At 38.0% G+C, this 16,311-nt stretch overlaps 1 protein-coding gene and 1 long non-coding RNA gene across 3 annotated transcripts in view; one reads left to right on the top strand and one right to left on the bottom strand.

Annotated features, from left to right (window-relative positions):
- LOC107751501 (uncharacterized) overlaps positions 1–3,711 on the top strand; it is a 24,456-nt gene extending 20,745 nt beyond the window's left edge. The window contains exon 3 of the long non-coding RNA XR_001641257.1: positions 3,613–3,711. This is a non-coding gene — a long non-coding RNA (uncharacterized LOC107751501). The remainder of the gene's footprint in view (positions 1–3,612) is intronic.
- Positions 1–16,311, bottom strand: part of LOC107751499 (protein FAM117B-like) — a 49,407-nt gene that overhangs the window by 11,750 nt on the left and 21,346 nt on the right. For both annotated transcript variants that reach the window (XM_016567243.1, XM_016567244.1), the window contains 2 exons: positions 12,432–12,524; positions 8,603–8,716 (listed from right to left, as the gene is read on the bottom strand). In XM_016567243.1, coding sequence (XP_016422729.1) covers positions 8,603–8,716; positions 12,432–12,524 — 207 coding nt within the window. The remainder of the gene's footprint in view (positions 1–8,602; positions 8,717–12,431; positions 12,525–16,311) is intronic.

Here is a 16,311-nt window from a genome sequence, read left to right as displayed (position 1 = left end):
TGCCAATCACAACACACACTGTCCCAGCTAACCAATCACAGCACATTTCGTATTTCAGAAGGCGGGCCTTCATTTGATACAGGAACTATTCGAGCCATTCATGCCAGACTGGGGAGAGAGGTGTTGTAATAATGTAAAATATGTGAAAAATAATGTGTTTTTCGAACAACCTAGTATGAGAGCCTGTTCTAGTACACCCCACAAAACAAAATCAAGACTTTGTAAAAGAGCATAATAGGACCCCTTTAATATTGTATTATATTAACTATATATTAAATATATTAAGAAAATTATGATACGATGATACACTTGGTCTCTTAACAGTGTTAAACATTGGCTTGACATTTATTCCAAACACTCTTGAAGATTATAAATAAATGTACTTACTGGCATCTGAGGACTAAATACTTGGCAATAACTTGGCTTTGAATACAAGATATTTAGAAAAACCAGCGGCATGTTGAAGAAAAATTTAAAAAAGAGGGGTGTGTAGAGGAAAATTGTGACAATGACTGGGGCGATTTCAAATGTGTTTTGTAAAGGTGGAAAATTTTGAAAGCTTTGAGCTATGAGACTTGTAGTTGCATGTTTTTATTGTTGAGCAACCACTTATGTGTAAATATCAAGGACATTTTGATTGTCCATTTCATGACCCCTTTCCACATGCACAACTCATGCACTCCAGAGTTGTTTGTCCACTGGACATTTGTGTGAAAAGACACATTCTCACAGTTACTGCCATACTGCTTACACACCTAGCATCGCCAAGGAGTACAAATCAAGAAGGTAATTGTTATGAATTTTAGTCAGAATGCCAAAATGAGGCCGTGAGGGAAGGAAGTAGAGTCTGCTTAACATTTCATAACTTCAGGTCCAAGGTCATGCTTAATTTTCACAAACCTTGTTGTTTTTGTCCACTGGAGATTTGTGGGAAGATTAAGTTCAATGTGACAATTTACACAAGAACGGATTTATGAATGATTTACACAGCAATTCGTTTTGCTGATGTTTCATGAATGAGGCCCATTGAACGGATATACTAGAACTAACACTAAAGCTAATACATCTAGGGAGTAACAGAGGACTAATATGATGGATGTATAGTTATTTAGTCACAGTGAACACCACATTTAATTTAACATGAATTAAATGACATGTTTCAATGTATTTATAGCTGAACTATTGACACACAGGTATACGACAGTATAACACAGATTGGACAGATACTACCAACTATATTTTTTATTAGTTTGTAACAAATATGGCATCTACTCTAAAGTTTATGATCAAGTTTGTTGATTCTGTTACAAAGCAGATCCCAAGCCTGAAGAAGATGCGCACATCTCCACGGCTGTTCACCGTGTTTCTGTGTCTCCTCTGATCTTCTTCTTCTTCTTTTCTTCTCATGGAGCTGCTGACCTTATGGCCGGATCTCTCATAAAGGTCTTCAAATGCAACTTTCATTCCTCCTCTTTTCTTATTCCCCCTCTTCAGGGCTTTTATTTCTGAAAGAATGCCATTTTCATGACTGCCACTTCATCTTTAGCTGCTTTCCACACACATAATGGGAAGAACACCCCCACATATACCCGACGCAGCCCTTGAGACGACACACACACACACACACATCCCTCCCCCTCGACACAGAGGTCACGCTGTGTGTGTTCTTTAGGAAAGTGCTTTTACATCAGAGTGCCAAGACAAAAAGGAAGTAGAAGACAGAGAGAAATGGAAGTTTACAATAAAATTTGGGGGTTGAACTTGGTCAGACTAAAGTGCCTATGGTCATCAAAAAATTACAGACTGTTCATGTGATGGAAGGGAGAGAGTTTACAGTCTACATCACCCACTGGGCGGCACCCGACCCCGATGGCCCAGCTGAGAAACATCACGACCACTCAGCCTGAGGCGCAGAAACATGCCCTCTCACCTCCCGTCCAAATAAATGCATGCTTGTTATAATTACCAGGCCTGGGCATCTCTCCGGCTCTAAACTCACCCTCAGCTGCTTCAAATTACGGCTAATACACAGCAGAGAAACTCCCTGAATAAATAAACCTTCAAAAGACAAATCCAGCTCCACTTCGGTTGCTATGAAGAGAACTACAGGAATCTGGAGGCAGAACGAAATGGCATTGACTAATGATACACTGCTCAATCAACCCCGCGTACATCTGCTGGAGGGGATGGCTCTTACAGATGCGAGTGTGTGTTTGTGTATAGTTAAATGATCACGTGGTAGTCTGGGTTCCTGGAATAGCAGGTTAGCACTTCCATATGTTTTCTCACACTGAGGCTATGCTGTGAGAAAACAAGTGAGGTGGAGCGAAGGGAGAGAAAAGTTTTGGTCTTGAGGGGCCGAAACCATGAACTTCTCACAGCTCGCCTCAAGCAAACCAAAAATCGTTCCTTCTTAAGCAAAACCATAAGTTGCAGAACAAGAGTATGGTTGTGCATAACAGTGAACTAATACACTACCTTATCTAGTTCTGCAGTATAGTTATGGGATGTGTGATTGCTCAAAGCGTTAACAGTTAATAATCTATCTATCTATCTATCTATCTATCTATCTATCTATCTATCTATCTATCTATCTGATATCAACTGACACAAACTACCATTCAAATGTTTGGGGTCAGTAAGTTTTTTACCGTGTTTTTGAAAGAAGTCTCTTATGTTCACCAAGGCTGCATTTATTTGATTAAAAAAACAAAACAGTAAAAACAGTAATATTGTAAAATATAACAGTTTAAAATAACTTTTACTACTATTTTAATAAGTTAATTACATATTCAGCATCATTACTCCAGTCTTCAGTGTCATATGACCCTTCAGAAATCATTCTAATATGCTGATTTGGTGCTCAAGAGCATTCCTTTTTATTATCTATGTTGTCATAGAAAGGGCTACCATATCCCACAATGCAATGCAAACAACCTTGTTCTGACTCCTTATTTGACCCAAAAAGCCAAATGTTAAGACATTTTATTCACAAAATCGAATTGTAATTGAATCATTTTCATTTCCAAGTTAATAACTGGATGCCACTAATTATACATAGGATATAATGGCGTCATGTGACAATGATTAATTGTACTACCAAATATATAACTTAGAATAATGTGTACTGTTTAATTATTAAAAAAAAAAGTAGTAGGCAACATGATGTATACAGCATACTACACATCCAATGAATAGTAAGCTAGTATTCCATTCTGAACACAGACTTCTGTAAGGTATTCGACTTCGGGATATGCCGGTATCAAATTTTCATGTTGCGATTAATTGCCTATACTTTTATCACAGTATACGGTATTATCACGATATTGAAATTTAGTTGCAAAAAAGTGTTGTCATAATACAGTATAACAGGTTTAATAACTTTTTTCTTATAACAAAAATAACTGAACATTTAACATTTAAGTGCAAATTACAAGTCTTAGTTCATGTTAGCTCATTAAATAACACAGTTGCAACTTTTTATTTTAACAACATGTTATTAAATACCGGAATTACCTAAGATTAATGAATGTTTAGAAGTTTATGTTAACTAATGAATTAACTACTGTTAACTAATGAAGCCCTAATGTAAAGTGTGACCAAACAATAAAGAATAATAATTTGTAATAAATAATTATTCTTGGTATTTTCAAGTGCCCACGATAACGATATCGTGCATATTCATTATCGTGATATATCGCATTACCGAATACCGGTGTTCTGACGATTTGTGCTAGCCGCTCAGATTGTGCTACCTCCCATTAAAGAAATAGGTAGCACAAATCGATAGCGAAAAATGCTACCTATCAGATTGTGCTACCAGCATCTTATTCATGTGGTTTGAGGCTTTTTTTAGATGTCCATACCTACCCCTACCCTAAACCTACCCGTCCACACCTACCCTTACCCTAAACTTACCGTTAAAACAATGCAAATATATTTTTGGTAGCTGATAGGTAGCACGTTTCGTCGGTACACGGCACACGTCTAGTTCGACTGCACCGGTCAAATCAGTATTCTTGTCCAATTCAGGGTGAGCTGTGAATAGTCTAGTGTTTTGTGCAACAGAGGGGCAGAGTCTGAGTACAGTTCAGAGGATTAAATACAAAAGATGAATACAGTGAGACGACAGATGGTGCTTGAGCCCGCCACATGCACTTAAACAAAAAAAAAAGAGCCCCAGCCGCACAACGGGCCCCAAAAACACACATCCAGCGGGCCGGACAGAGTGTGGCCTTTAATTGACTGGCTGGAAGCTATAGTACAGTAAAGACCAGGCGTGCGGCACATTCACCACATGCTGGACTAATTCATGGACAATAACAAAACAGAGCGAGAGCGAGAAAAGGACGGAGGCAGGGAGGGAGGGGGAGCGAGGGAGACACGGCCAAGCGGCAGGCCGCAGTAATTTATTCACTGTTCCTGTCTTCGTGAAGAGAGGTCTTTTATTCTTAAACAGCCTACAAGCCTGCACCTGGCTTTGCCAATTAAGACCAGAGTGCAAGCACACACACACACACACCATGACACGCTTTTACACAGTGGTATGCACACTTACCCACTCACGTGCTTTGAGAATGAGTGAGAGAGAGAACGTGGCAAAACTATGCAGAAATTCAGTGGCTTATAGTGTGGGGAGGTATTATAAAGGGGACACAGGAGACGACTTCTAGTTACCAAATCATTCTGTCACATTCAAAACTGCTGTGTTGATGACACACAACGTTTGTGTTTGGTTTCTTCTTCTGCTTATATGGCGTTAAGTCCACTCACTGCACTGTGCTACGCTTATGTCAATAAACAGACTTTCGCTCTCTCGTGTATCATTAATGTGGCAGACTTGACTGGCGGAGGATTTTTAGTTAGTAAATACGTTTAGTCTGTTCATCACATACAGCTACAGTATGACTTCAGAAGACTTGAGAAGTAGCACACGAGTCGCTAGAGGTGGAAAGTAACTAATTACAAATACTTTCGTTACAGTACTTGAGTACATTTTTTAATTTTTCTTCTTTCTTGAGTATAATTAAATTGTGGTACTTTTACTTTTACTTGAGTAGAATAAAACTAAAGTATTCAACTTCGCTACATTTATTTTTCACCAAAAGTACCAAGTACAAAAAAAAAAATAGACAAAGGCGCCGATGGAGAAACGGAGCAAGTCGGCGTTTGACGGGCACTTTTCAAACTTCTGGGGTCGAGGTGTGGAGCCCTGCGCTTCAGCCAATAACAGACAAGGTCTGACTCGGGTGCAGAACCAATCAAAATGTCCAGTTCAGCTGCGGGAGCAGGCCGATCACACCACGGTCTTTAACAGTGCAGTTAAACTAAATGTACGAAGCTAAAATAACCTCAACATTAACTACAACACTGAAATAAGAGCGCATGCATTTTTACGTGCATCTGGCTGGTAGATCAACCATGATTTATTTGTCAATCAGATGCATTTAAAATCCCTTTTTCTGTTTGCGTGCTTTGGATGTATGAGCATATGGGCGAAGAAACGAGATGCATGACCGGACGATTTATTCATATCCAAAACGAGATGATATGAACATTACTCATTCATGCTGAAACCAGAGGGCGTTCTCGTGCAGAAAGTTCAAAACGGCCTAGTAGAAGTAATAATGTATGACATGCAGGAAATCCCTAATATGGACAAAGGCATCCCGCTATTGCTGTAGCTACTAAAAAAGGTAATTTCAGGTCATTTCGAGGTAATAAATATAGTATATGAATAATGCAGTGCTAATTGACATAACATTTAATACAGTTTAGAAACTTTTCTATCTCATGTGTTTGTTTAAACCAATTATAACTGTCATTAGGAAAATACACAAAAAAAATATTATAGAATACAAATTATTGGTTATCATCCAGCAGTGTATTTGATTTCTTATCCAATTAAAATACATAAGAAAAAATAAAGCCTGTCAATTAGACAAAAGTTTTGTTTTTTTTACATTTCGATCCCCCTCATTTCTGAAATGATGGCTATGCCCCTATGTGTGCAGTACAGAAAACAGTGCACAAGTCTTCTTGTGCTTGAATGGTTTAAAGTCATATTAAAATGCGCACAAAGGAATCGATAAGAGGAATCAAAATTTTAATTTTATAACAACTAGACGATTCCTAACCTTAACAGCATCCTATTCCAGAATTGGAATAGATTTTGGATTCCCAAGCCTAGGTATGGGTTTAAATGTTAAATAAAATGCTTTTTTTGTCCTACCGAATGTGTCCCTGGAGTCCACCTTTGTTATTATTACAAACTACACTTTCAATGTGATTTTTACGATTTATTCATATCCAAAACGAGATGATATGAACATTACTCATTCATGCTGAAACCAGAGGGCGTTCTCGTGCAGAAAGTTCAAAACGGCCTAGTAGAAGTAATAATGTATGACATGCAGGAAATCCCTAATATGGACAAAGGCATCCCGCTATTGCTGTAGCTACTAAAAAAGGTAATTTCAGGTCATTTCGAGGTAATAAATATAGTATATGAATAATGCAGTGCTAATTGACATAACATTTAATACAGTTTAGAAACTTTTCTATCTCATGTGTTTGTTTAAACCAATTATAACTGTCATTAGGAAAATACACAAAAAAAATATTATAGAATACAAATTATTGGTTATCATCCAGCAGTGTATTTGATTTCTTATCCAATTAAAATACATAAGAAAAAATAAAGCCTGTCAATTAGACAAAAGTTTTGTTTTTTTTACATTTCGATCCCCCTCATTTCTGAAATGATGGCTATGCCCCTATGTGTGCAGTACAGAAAACAGAGCACGAGTCTTCTTGTGCTTGAATGGTTTAAAGTCATATTAAAATGCGCACAAAGGAATATGTTAAATAAAATGCTTTTTTTGTCCTACCGAATGTGTCCCTGGAGTCCACCTTTGTTATTATTACAAACTACAATTTCAATGTGATTTTTAACCATTCAAGTCAAGAAGACTCACAGGCTGTTTTCTCTGCTGCGCAGATTCTTGTGTAATTGTTCTTTAGCCTGTTGACTTTCATTCATAGTATTCAGCTAACAAGGACATATTTTGCAATAAGAGTTAGAATAAATGTGAATGATATCTAATAGTTTTTATTCTTTATTTATTTATTATTATTATTTTCTTTTTTTACCTTATTGGAATCGAAATTAGGAATTGACAAGAATCGGAATCATAAAAATTCAAACGATGCCCAACCTTACCCATACCCCACATTATTTTTTACTGGCACAATTCACACTGTTTTAAACCATTTATTTTCTTTTAAACCCTCACTTACCCTTCTTTGCTTTTGCCCTTCTTAAAAACAACCACATAATCTTATACGTGAATGTACTTTTCAAAATAAGTTATAAAACAGTTGCTCCTGGCAACAGGGATAGGTAGTATGTTTGCTTATCATAACATCAAACATGACAATTTATGAGACTAGTATCATGTTTTGCTCCAAAATCACTATATAACATCAGTCGTGTTTTAAACAGTTAGCTTCTGTGGTTCCATGTTGCTTCTTATAACAGTGAGACAGAAAATATTTTTTATAAAATTCTATACTGTGATACAAGCTATGTCAATTAGCATTGCATTGCAATTGTAACCCTGCTCCATAATGCTCACATCGTCTCATTTTGGGTAAAAATAGAAAAATAATACATGAAGTAGTTTGCTGAAAACTACTCAAGTTATTGCATTTTCGGCCCAAATCAGTTTTCTAAAGTGTTTTTGAAAAATCACATACCCTGCCTTTAAGTAGCAATACTGTTACTTAAGTACAATTTCTTAGTACTCTTTCCACCACTACGAGTCGCATGGGCGCTTTTAGGAAGCGTAAGCAATGTAGGCCTACTGGGAAAAAAAAAGATTTTTTTTCAATGAAGAGAAAAAAAGCATCTGCTAAATTAATAAATGTAAATAATGTACACTACACCACACATACATTTGGGGTTAGTAAGTTTTTTTTTTAAAGAAATTAATAATTTAATCAGCAATGGCACATTAAATTGATCAAAATTGAAGACATTTTCAATGTTACACAGTATTTCTATTTCAAATAAATACAGTTACTTTGGACGGGACCTTCTCTTCAAAGAATCCTGAAAACTGTTTTCATCATTAATAATAAGAAATGCATCTTGAGCAGCAAATCAGCATATTAGAATGATTTCTGAAGGATCATGTGACACTGAAGACTGGAGTAATGATGCTGAAAATTCAGTTTTCCTATTACAGGAATAAATTATATTTAAAAATATATTTAAATATAAAACAGTTCATTTAATTTATAATAATATTTCACAATATTTCAGTTTTCCTGTAAATTTGATCAATAAATGCAGCCTTGGTGAGCATAAGACTTCAAAAACACTTGGTATATACAAAGGTATATACATATACACTATTAAATTTGGCCAAACAAACAAACAAAAAAAACTGATGGTTGGTGATTCACTGCTATAGAGGTAAAAAACTAAAGCAAGAGACTCAAAAACAACAGTGTTCCTGTTGGTAACCATCACCACACCACCCCAGGTAACCTTCTCCACCGGGTCTTCTGGGTTCAGAGCGAATGAGAAAGAGCTCACCTGTGACTGGCTGAAAGCAGCATGGTTGCCATTGAAGGGAGATTTGCGTTCCTTGTCGCGATGGTGACGGCTGCTGTGTTTACTGCGCTGGAGCTGCTGCCTCAGTTTCACAATCTAAAACATGGAGAGAGAGAGATTGTCAGGACAGACATTATTTTCAAATATCTTGATTAAATAAAAGCCAGCATATAATTAAACTACATTGAGGGTGATACCATCAGGGTTTATTGTTAATTGTACTGTATGTTATGTCTTATTAAACTCTAGCCCTGAGTGAGTCAGAGCCCCAGGTCAGATGGTATTGTTGATTGTCTCATGGCACTACATTCCGCACTGCATTCAAGTAATTTGTTACATACACAAATAAACACCCAAACCCTCTCTCCACCCCAAACACATGCTTTCAAAAACACTTATGATCAATTACATTAGTACTCTTTCCTTTATAAAAATCGGTCTGTTAAACAAAAAACAGATATACCCTCCCGCTCACTCTCTCTTTACCCCAGCCTAGGGAAGAGAAAGGCAATACATGTACTATCCATCGTCTATCCATCAGTAACTACAGACCTGTTAGTATTTTGCCCGTGGTCTCCAAAGTGGCCGAAAAATTAGTTGCAGAACAAATGATTAATCATTTAAATACTAGTGCTTATCCTTTACACCCACATCAGTTTGGTTTCCGTACTAATCATTCAACCGATACAGCTAATTGCTATTTTATAGAAAAAGTTAAGTTATTGTTAGATCGAGGAGGGGTTGTCGGTGCCGTCTTTTTAGATTTTAAAAAGGCCTTCGATACCATTAATCAAGGGATTCTCTTATCTAAATTGAATACTTTTAATTTTTCATTAGACACCATTAAATGGGTAGAATCATATTTAATACATCGGTCTCAGTTGGTTAGAGTGAAGAATTATCAATCAGGTGTTGTTTCTTTGTCAGCAGGTGTCCCGCAAGGTTCAATCTTGGGCCCACTTTTATTTTCTTTGTATGTGAATGATTTGCCAAATTTTTGTTTAGATTCTAACATCCAGATGTATGCTGATGATACAGTAGTTTTTGTACATGCTAATAGTGCAACTCAAGCTTCTGATCAGCTAACAAGTTCAATGTTAAAGATCACGGAATGGCTAAAACATAATTGTTTACAACTAAATGTGTCAAAAACTGTATGTATGTTTTTCAGTAAAACTAAAAGTTGCCGTGCGGAGTCAGATGTAGTCATAGATGGGGAGAGACTACAAGTTGTCTCAGATTTTAAATATCTGGGTGTATATATTGATAGCAATCTTACTTTTAAAACGCACATTAAGAAGGTTTGCAATCATATTAAGTTCAATTTGGCAAATTTTAGATATGCCCGTAGCTGCATGTCAACTAAGGCTGCGAAGATGTTTATGCATTCGATGATCTTCTCACATATCACTTATTGTTTGACAACCTGGTCACAAGTAAATAATACTTCTCTCAAACCAATTATCTCTTTATATAAACAAACCTTGAAAGTTTTTGATAAGAAATCCATATACCATCATCACTGTGATATTTTAAAAAAAATACAATATTTTAAGTTGGGAAAATTTTATTATATATACAGATCTTTGTCTCTTTGTATGCTTACATTATTGATATATTGTTTATTTTGTTTGACAGTTGGATTGTGTGTATGAGTGAGCTGGTATTGATGTGTTGGTTGTGTGTATAGTATAACTTTAACCTGTAGCAGCCAGGATGTGACAACATTAATTCCCACAGAAGCATTTCTGACCAGGGCTTAATGGGTCTGTGTGGGCTTTATCTGTGTGTGACTGTGATGAAGAGGTGTTGGTGTTGTTCAATGCTTGTTTGAGAAGGCACATTATGTGGTGTTTGTACCACAGACTACAACAGGTCCCTCACTGAGACCTACTGAGACCTGTTACCTTCTAAGGGAGCATCCTAACTAAAACTTAACCTCACATTTGAGTGGGACTGCACAGGCAGCAAACAGCCCTACTCATGCGAACCACAATAATACTGCATTTAAATAATGTCAGGATTACAGTAATTACAAGATCCTGACTTCTTTGTACCACTCACATGTTTTTAAGACTTGCAATTACTAGCTAGAATATAGCTTTAACAAGCTTCAATTTCTCTACAATTTCTCAATTTCAGTTTCTCTCATCCATCCATCTATCCATATATCTCTTTATCTGTCCATCTATCCATCCATCTACTTATCCATCCATCCACCTACCTACCTACATTACCCACCCATCCATCCACCCATCTATCCATCCATCTATCCATACTTCCATCCATCCATCTACTGATCCATCCACCAAGCTATCCATCCATCTATGTATCCACCCACCTACCTATCCATCCATCCATGCATCCATCCACTTACTCACCTACCTATACTTCCATCTATATATTTACTGATCCATCAATCCACCCATCTGGCTATCCATCCATCCATCCATCCATCCATCCATCCAATCATACATATATCCATTCACCTACCTATCCATCCATCCATGCATCCACCTACCTACCTATCCATCCACCCATCTATCCATACTTCCATCCATCCATCCACTGATCCATCCATCCACACATCTATCATTCACACATCCACCCACCCATATATCTATCCATCCATCATCTATCCATTCCTCCATCCATCCATCTATCCACCCGTCTAGCTATATCCATCTATGCATCCACGCACCCATATATTTATCCACGTACCTATCCATCCATCCACCTATCCAACCCTCCATCCATCCATTCATCCGTCTAGCTATCCATCCATCTCTGCAAACACCCACCCACCCATCCATCCATCCACCTACCTATCAACCATCTATGCATCCACCCACCCATATATCCATCCACCTACCTATCTATCCTTCCATCCACCTATCCAACCCTCCATCCATCCATCCATCCATCCATCCCTGAATGGCTCCAAGTAGAGACTGTTAGTTGTCATTTTTTAATTCCTACAACATTTAAATTTACAGATCTATTTTCTTGAAATACCATTTAGTAATGAATAAACAAATAATATTTTCTTCACTCAGTCCTATATCTTACATGGTTTTTCCCTAATGCACAGCAAAGAAGAATGCAATGCAGTGCATTCTAGGGTAACCTTCTGTCCACTGCCTTACAATTTAGATCAAACAAGATATGCCATTCCAGATCTTCTATGATATCTCTAAACGTTGTCTAGGTAAGGCAGCTAACTAGGTCTCCATCAGATTTGCCTACAGCGTGTGTGAGTGCACATATGACCTGCTGACTGTTTAGAGAATGATTGACTATGAAGTAGAACACACACACACACAAGTTTAGAGTCGACTGAGCGGTGAGAGATGGCAGTTGAGATAATGAGTGGCAGAAGATAATGTATGCACAGATGCCTGTGAAAGCCTGGCACTCAAGGGGCACAGCAGAGACATACGAAGGGAGGAGACCCTTGAAGTGGCGGAAGAGAGGAAGAAGACTGAATAGAGAGAACAGCGTATGAAGCCACTGGTGGATGTGACAGGGGAAGGAAGGGTGCACACACAAACAGGAGGAAGGGAGGGTGTAATGTGAGGTGACACCAGGCTGCTTCTGGTTCACTAGAGCCTGCCAATAATATGATAATGACACAGCCTCCATCTTCCCCCTCCCCACCAACCCCAACAGCCTGTTGCTGCCCCGTCTCCTCATCTACAATCTCACACGGGGGAGATAAAAACAACGAGGGGGTCCAGCCCCGGCCCTGCTTCTGCTGAATGGAACAAAACACGGGGGAGGAGAGGAGATCAGGCCCTAAACGCGTCCTGACCTCTTTTAGCTGGTCAGTGCTGCCGCAGGAGGCTGAGCGCTTGTGACAGCCCCTCTTCTTCTCTTCGCATTCATCGGCCCAGGTGCTGGGGGTCTGTGGGAGACACACATGAGACCTTCATGAAACAACAATATGTTTTGATCATCACAGCATTGCATTGTTTCTTGACTTGTGAGTATGCTGATACAGTCTTTTGACTCTTGTCCAAAATAAACACTCGCCAAAGCCAACTGAGAATAAAAATTTGGGCTACTTGTCATTTAGCTTGTAACTTTGGGAACTGCAATGTTACCAGGTTTAAATCAAAATTGTGTCATGTAAATCAAATTGACATGCACGTCTTTTACGTCAGAGGAAAAGTTATCACAAGTTTATCAAGAACGTTGCTGTTTTTGCCAGAACTCCAAGTGATAAATTTTTTTGCTCTTACTTTTTCTCATTAAGCCAAAAAAACCTAAACAAGAGGAAGAAAACCATGATGTTTCGACAACAGACTCATCTTGTATATGATATAAAAAGCTGAAATAATTGCACTTCAACAGGGACATACAAATATTATATACATATAGTACATATAAAACTTTGCCAGTTAAAGTTACAGGCCTCTGTACACCTTTATAAAGAGTGTTTTACTGTTAGAAAAAGAAGAAAAAAACAGAGATCTCCATGCTCCTCATGTTTTATGACCATATCAATAGGCTGTCTAGCCTGCCCTTTAAATTCATTCATGCACAATGTCACAAAAAGACCCCTGACAGGAGAGATCACCCTCACCCACACATACGCACACCAGTGAAGGCATGAAGCCGGGGGATGGTGAATCTAATTTAGGACTTCATCCTGTATTCAAACCGCTTAATGCTCATCTTTACACAGAACAAGGCTGGTGTAACTTCTTTGCAAACTTCCTTCCTAAATGTAAAAATACAGCTGGTGTTGCCAAAGACAAGCATGGAGAGGCACACAGGGCGTAGGGCGGCTGGCTCTGAGCTTCCTTTGAGTGAAGTCTCTGCCGCTCAAGTGTGATACAGCTCTCTAAAAAGATAACCGCAAACACTGCAGCCAGAGCAGATACGGATGGTGTCTTCAGAGCTGTACACACACACACACAGTCTATATTTTCAAACAGCATGCTTCAAATGAAAACAGGCATTAAGTCATTATATTGTCTAATATATCAACCTCCCAATCTAACCAATGCTGAAGATAAGCTAATACTCAAGTCTGATGCATCACAAATCTATAGCAGAAACTACTGAATGGACATATGTGAACTGGACATATTATGCAACTATAAATGTTTCAAACAGTAGTGTATGCTATATTGTTGTCTAGATTAATTCAACAAGTGGCATCCAGCTATCATCTTGGGAATAAAATCAATATACATTTGAATGCAATTTAAATTTAATCCTTAATCATTTAACTTAAAATAATTAACTTTTGGCAAATAATGAGCCAAGAAAGAGACCTTAACAATCATGGTATATTAATTTAATTCATCAAACTGGAATATAAGGTTAAGTTGTTCGCATTGCACTTTGAGATTCTATATTCTTTGCAGTGTGGCTTGTTTTATACTGCTCATTTTAGCAACTGCAGTAAATCATTCTAGTATTCCATGGGTACAGAAAATGTGTACTGTAAACTATGAACATACATACCAAATAATGAAGAAATAGTAAGTAGTTTGCATGTAGCATGGGTTTTAATTCCAACTTGCCCTCAGAGAACTGAAAAAAAAAACCTAATAAGAGCAGAAAATGTGAACAACATTCCTCAAACATGTGACCTACTTAATTAAAACACAGCATTCTGTGAGAAAAAGTAGTTTCTGGTAGTTCATAGTTGCTAACGCACAACTGGGAAACACTTCAGTTGCCTACAGCTCTTATAATCAGTAGTCCACATCAGCCTAGAGAGTTATGGGAATCGCTCAGCTGTGAGTAGGCCTATGTGCACACCATGGCCTTACTTATGCACTCTGATCACTTATTGGCACATATTACCTAACTATGAGTACAAACACAAACACACACTCACACAAAGATTTGTTTGGAAACCTCTCGTCTCCCTCCCCTCTGGGTAAGTGCAGCCTCCCGCTGCCGTTAACGGCCCGACACCAGAGATTCAGCTTGTGGGTTTACACCATAAACAACTCTAGATCATTCTACACTCAATACACTCAACGTGTCTGTACTAGCAAGTTCACAAACTTCCACTCAGAATGCCGTATGGAAATTTATTACCGGACAGCTATGGCCTTATTTAGATATCTGGCACAGATGAGGAGTGATCTTATGTTGAGGAGGTATGGAAAAGTAATCTCGTTGCCTCAGCCTCTCTCAAATCACTCAAAGGTGTGAGCCAAAACTATAAAACGCAGTACAGAAAAAAATAAAACCTATGGCACTGGAAACAGCCCAAGGCTAAACTCAACCAATAAAATGCACTTTAACAAGCAAACATGCTTTTTTTTGTGACGTGCATCATGACATTAAATCAAACTTTGGCTTTTCTCAAAACCGCAATCCTGTTTTGTTCCTTACTGGTGTCAAAATTCACCCATGTTTAACATTGTTTTCACACAAGCCTCCTCGCACACCATTAATTAGCAGGTCCATTTATCAGGGAGACACACACATTGACACACTTTCTTTGGCCTTGGACACAAATGGTGATAAACATGTGCAGGGAAACCAGTCAACTCTCCTCTCTGTACAGCCTGAGGCTCTGTCTCTCGACACATAAAAGACATTCGTTCCAATTCACACTCCCTTCAAACAAACACTTAACGTCAGCTGACATCACACACACACACAAGTGTACATGCACTGTATGATCAAAGCTAAACCTCTGACATGGTTTAAAGGTTCAAAATTACTTTCTTAACTGTTCCTGGCCTTTTTTCATGACCCACCAATTTTTGCTTTTATCAAAAAGTAATAGCTTTCTTCACCTCTGAATATCAAACCTCAATTTTCACAATTCAATCTGAGAGATCAAATTAAATCCCGTCTTGCATTACATATTTACAGTTAAACATTCAGTTTCGCTCAGAAATGCATCTGAATGAGAACTATTAAGTTTTGTTTTTAAAATAAAACAACACACATTAGACGAAAAGTTTTATGAATTTCAGAGCAAAACTGGATATTCAAGAAGGGGAAAAAGACTCCTGTGCCCGGGTGTACCTCTCCTACCCCTCCCCAACATTTATTCCTCTAAATTCCTTTCTTTCTTTGTTTAATTAATCCGTGCATGTGCTTCTTTGTTCCATCGCTCTTTTCCACTTCTCTCGCTATTGTTCTGCTGGCTTCCTCACACTCATCTCTGTCTGATCCCTCTTTCCTTCATCTCTTTTTTTTCACCTCTTCATCGCCGCCTACTCCGTTTATACACTTCTGCTTTTTCTACCTCCTCCTCTCTTTCATGCTCCCTGCAGGCTTCCTCTTTTCCTATGTGTGTGTTAAAGTGGATGGTGACCAAGCGCTTTGTAATGGTGTGGCATTCAGTTCTAGTTTGCATCACATGGGCTTGTTGACACTTGGTACAAACATCTGCCTCAGATGATTCGATAAACAAAAGAAATTAAAATTAAAAAGAAATTCAAATAAGTTAAATAAATACATTAAAAAATTAAATAACTACATTAAATTATTAAAATATGATCATATTACCCCAATTTTACAGTTTCTGCACTGGCTACCTATTAAGTTCCGTATCAGTTACAAAATATTATTACTTACCTACAAGGCCCTTAATGGGTTAGCTCCTGCGTACCTAACTAGTCTTCTACCACGCTACAATCCATCACGCTCCCTAAGGTCGCAAAACTCTGGAATTTTGGTAGTACCTAGGATAGCAAAATCCACTAAAG

The sequence above is a fragment of the Sinocyclocheilus rhinocerous genome, unplaced genomic scaffold (assembly GCF_001515625.1).
Source record: "Sinocyclocheilus rhinocerous isolate Xijiao unplaced genomic scaffold, SAMN03320098_v1.1 scaffold3639, whole genome shotgun sequence".
In the NCBI taxonomy this organism is placed as follows: Eukaryota; Metazoa; Chordata; class Actinopteri; order Cypriniformes; family Cyprinidae; genus Sinocyclocheilus; species Sinocyclocheilus rhinocerous.
Note: the sequence above shows the minus strand (reverse complement) of the source record. Positions and strands in the feature narration are given on the sequence as shown.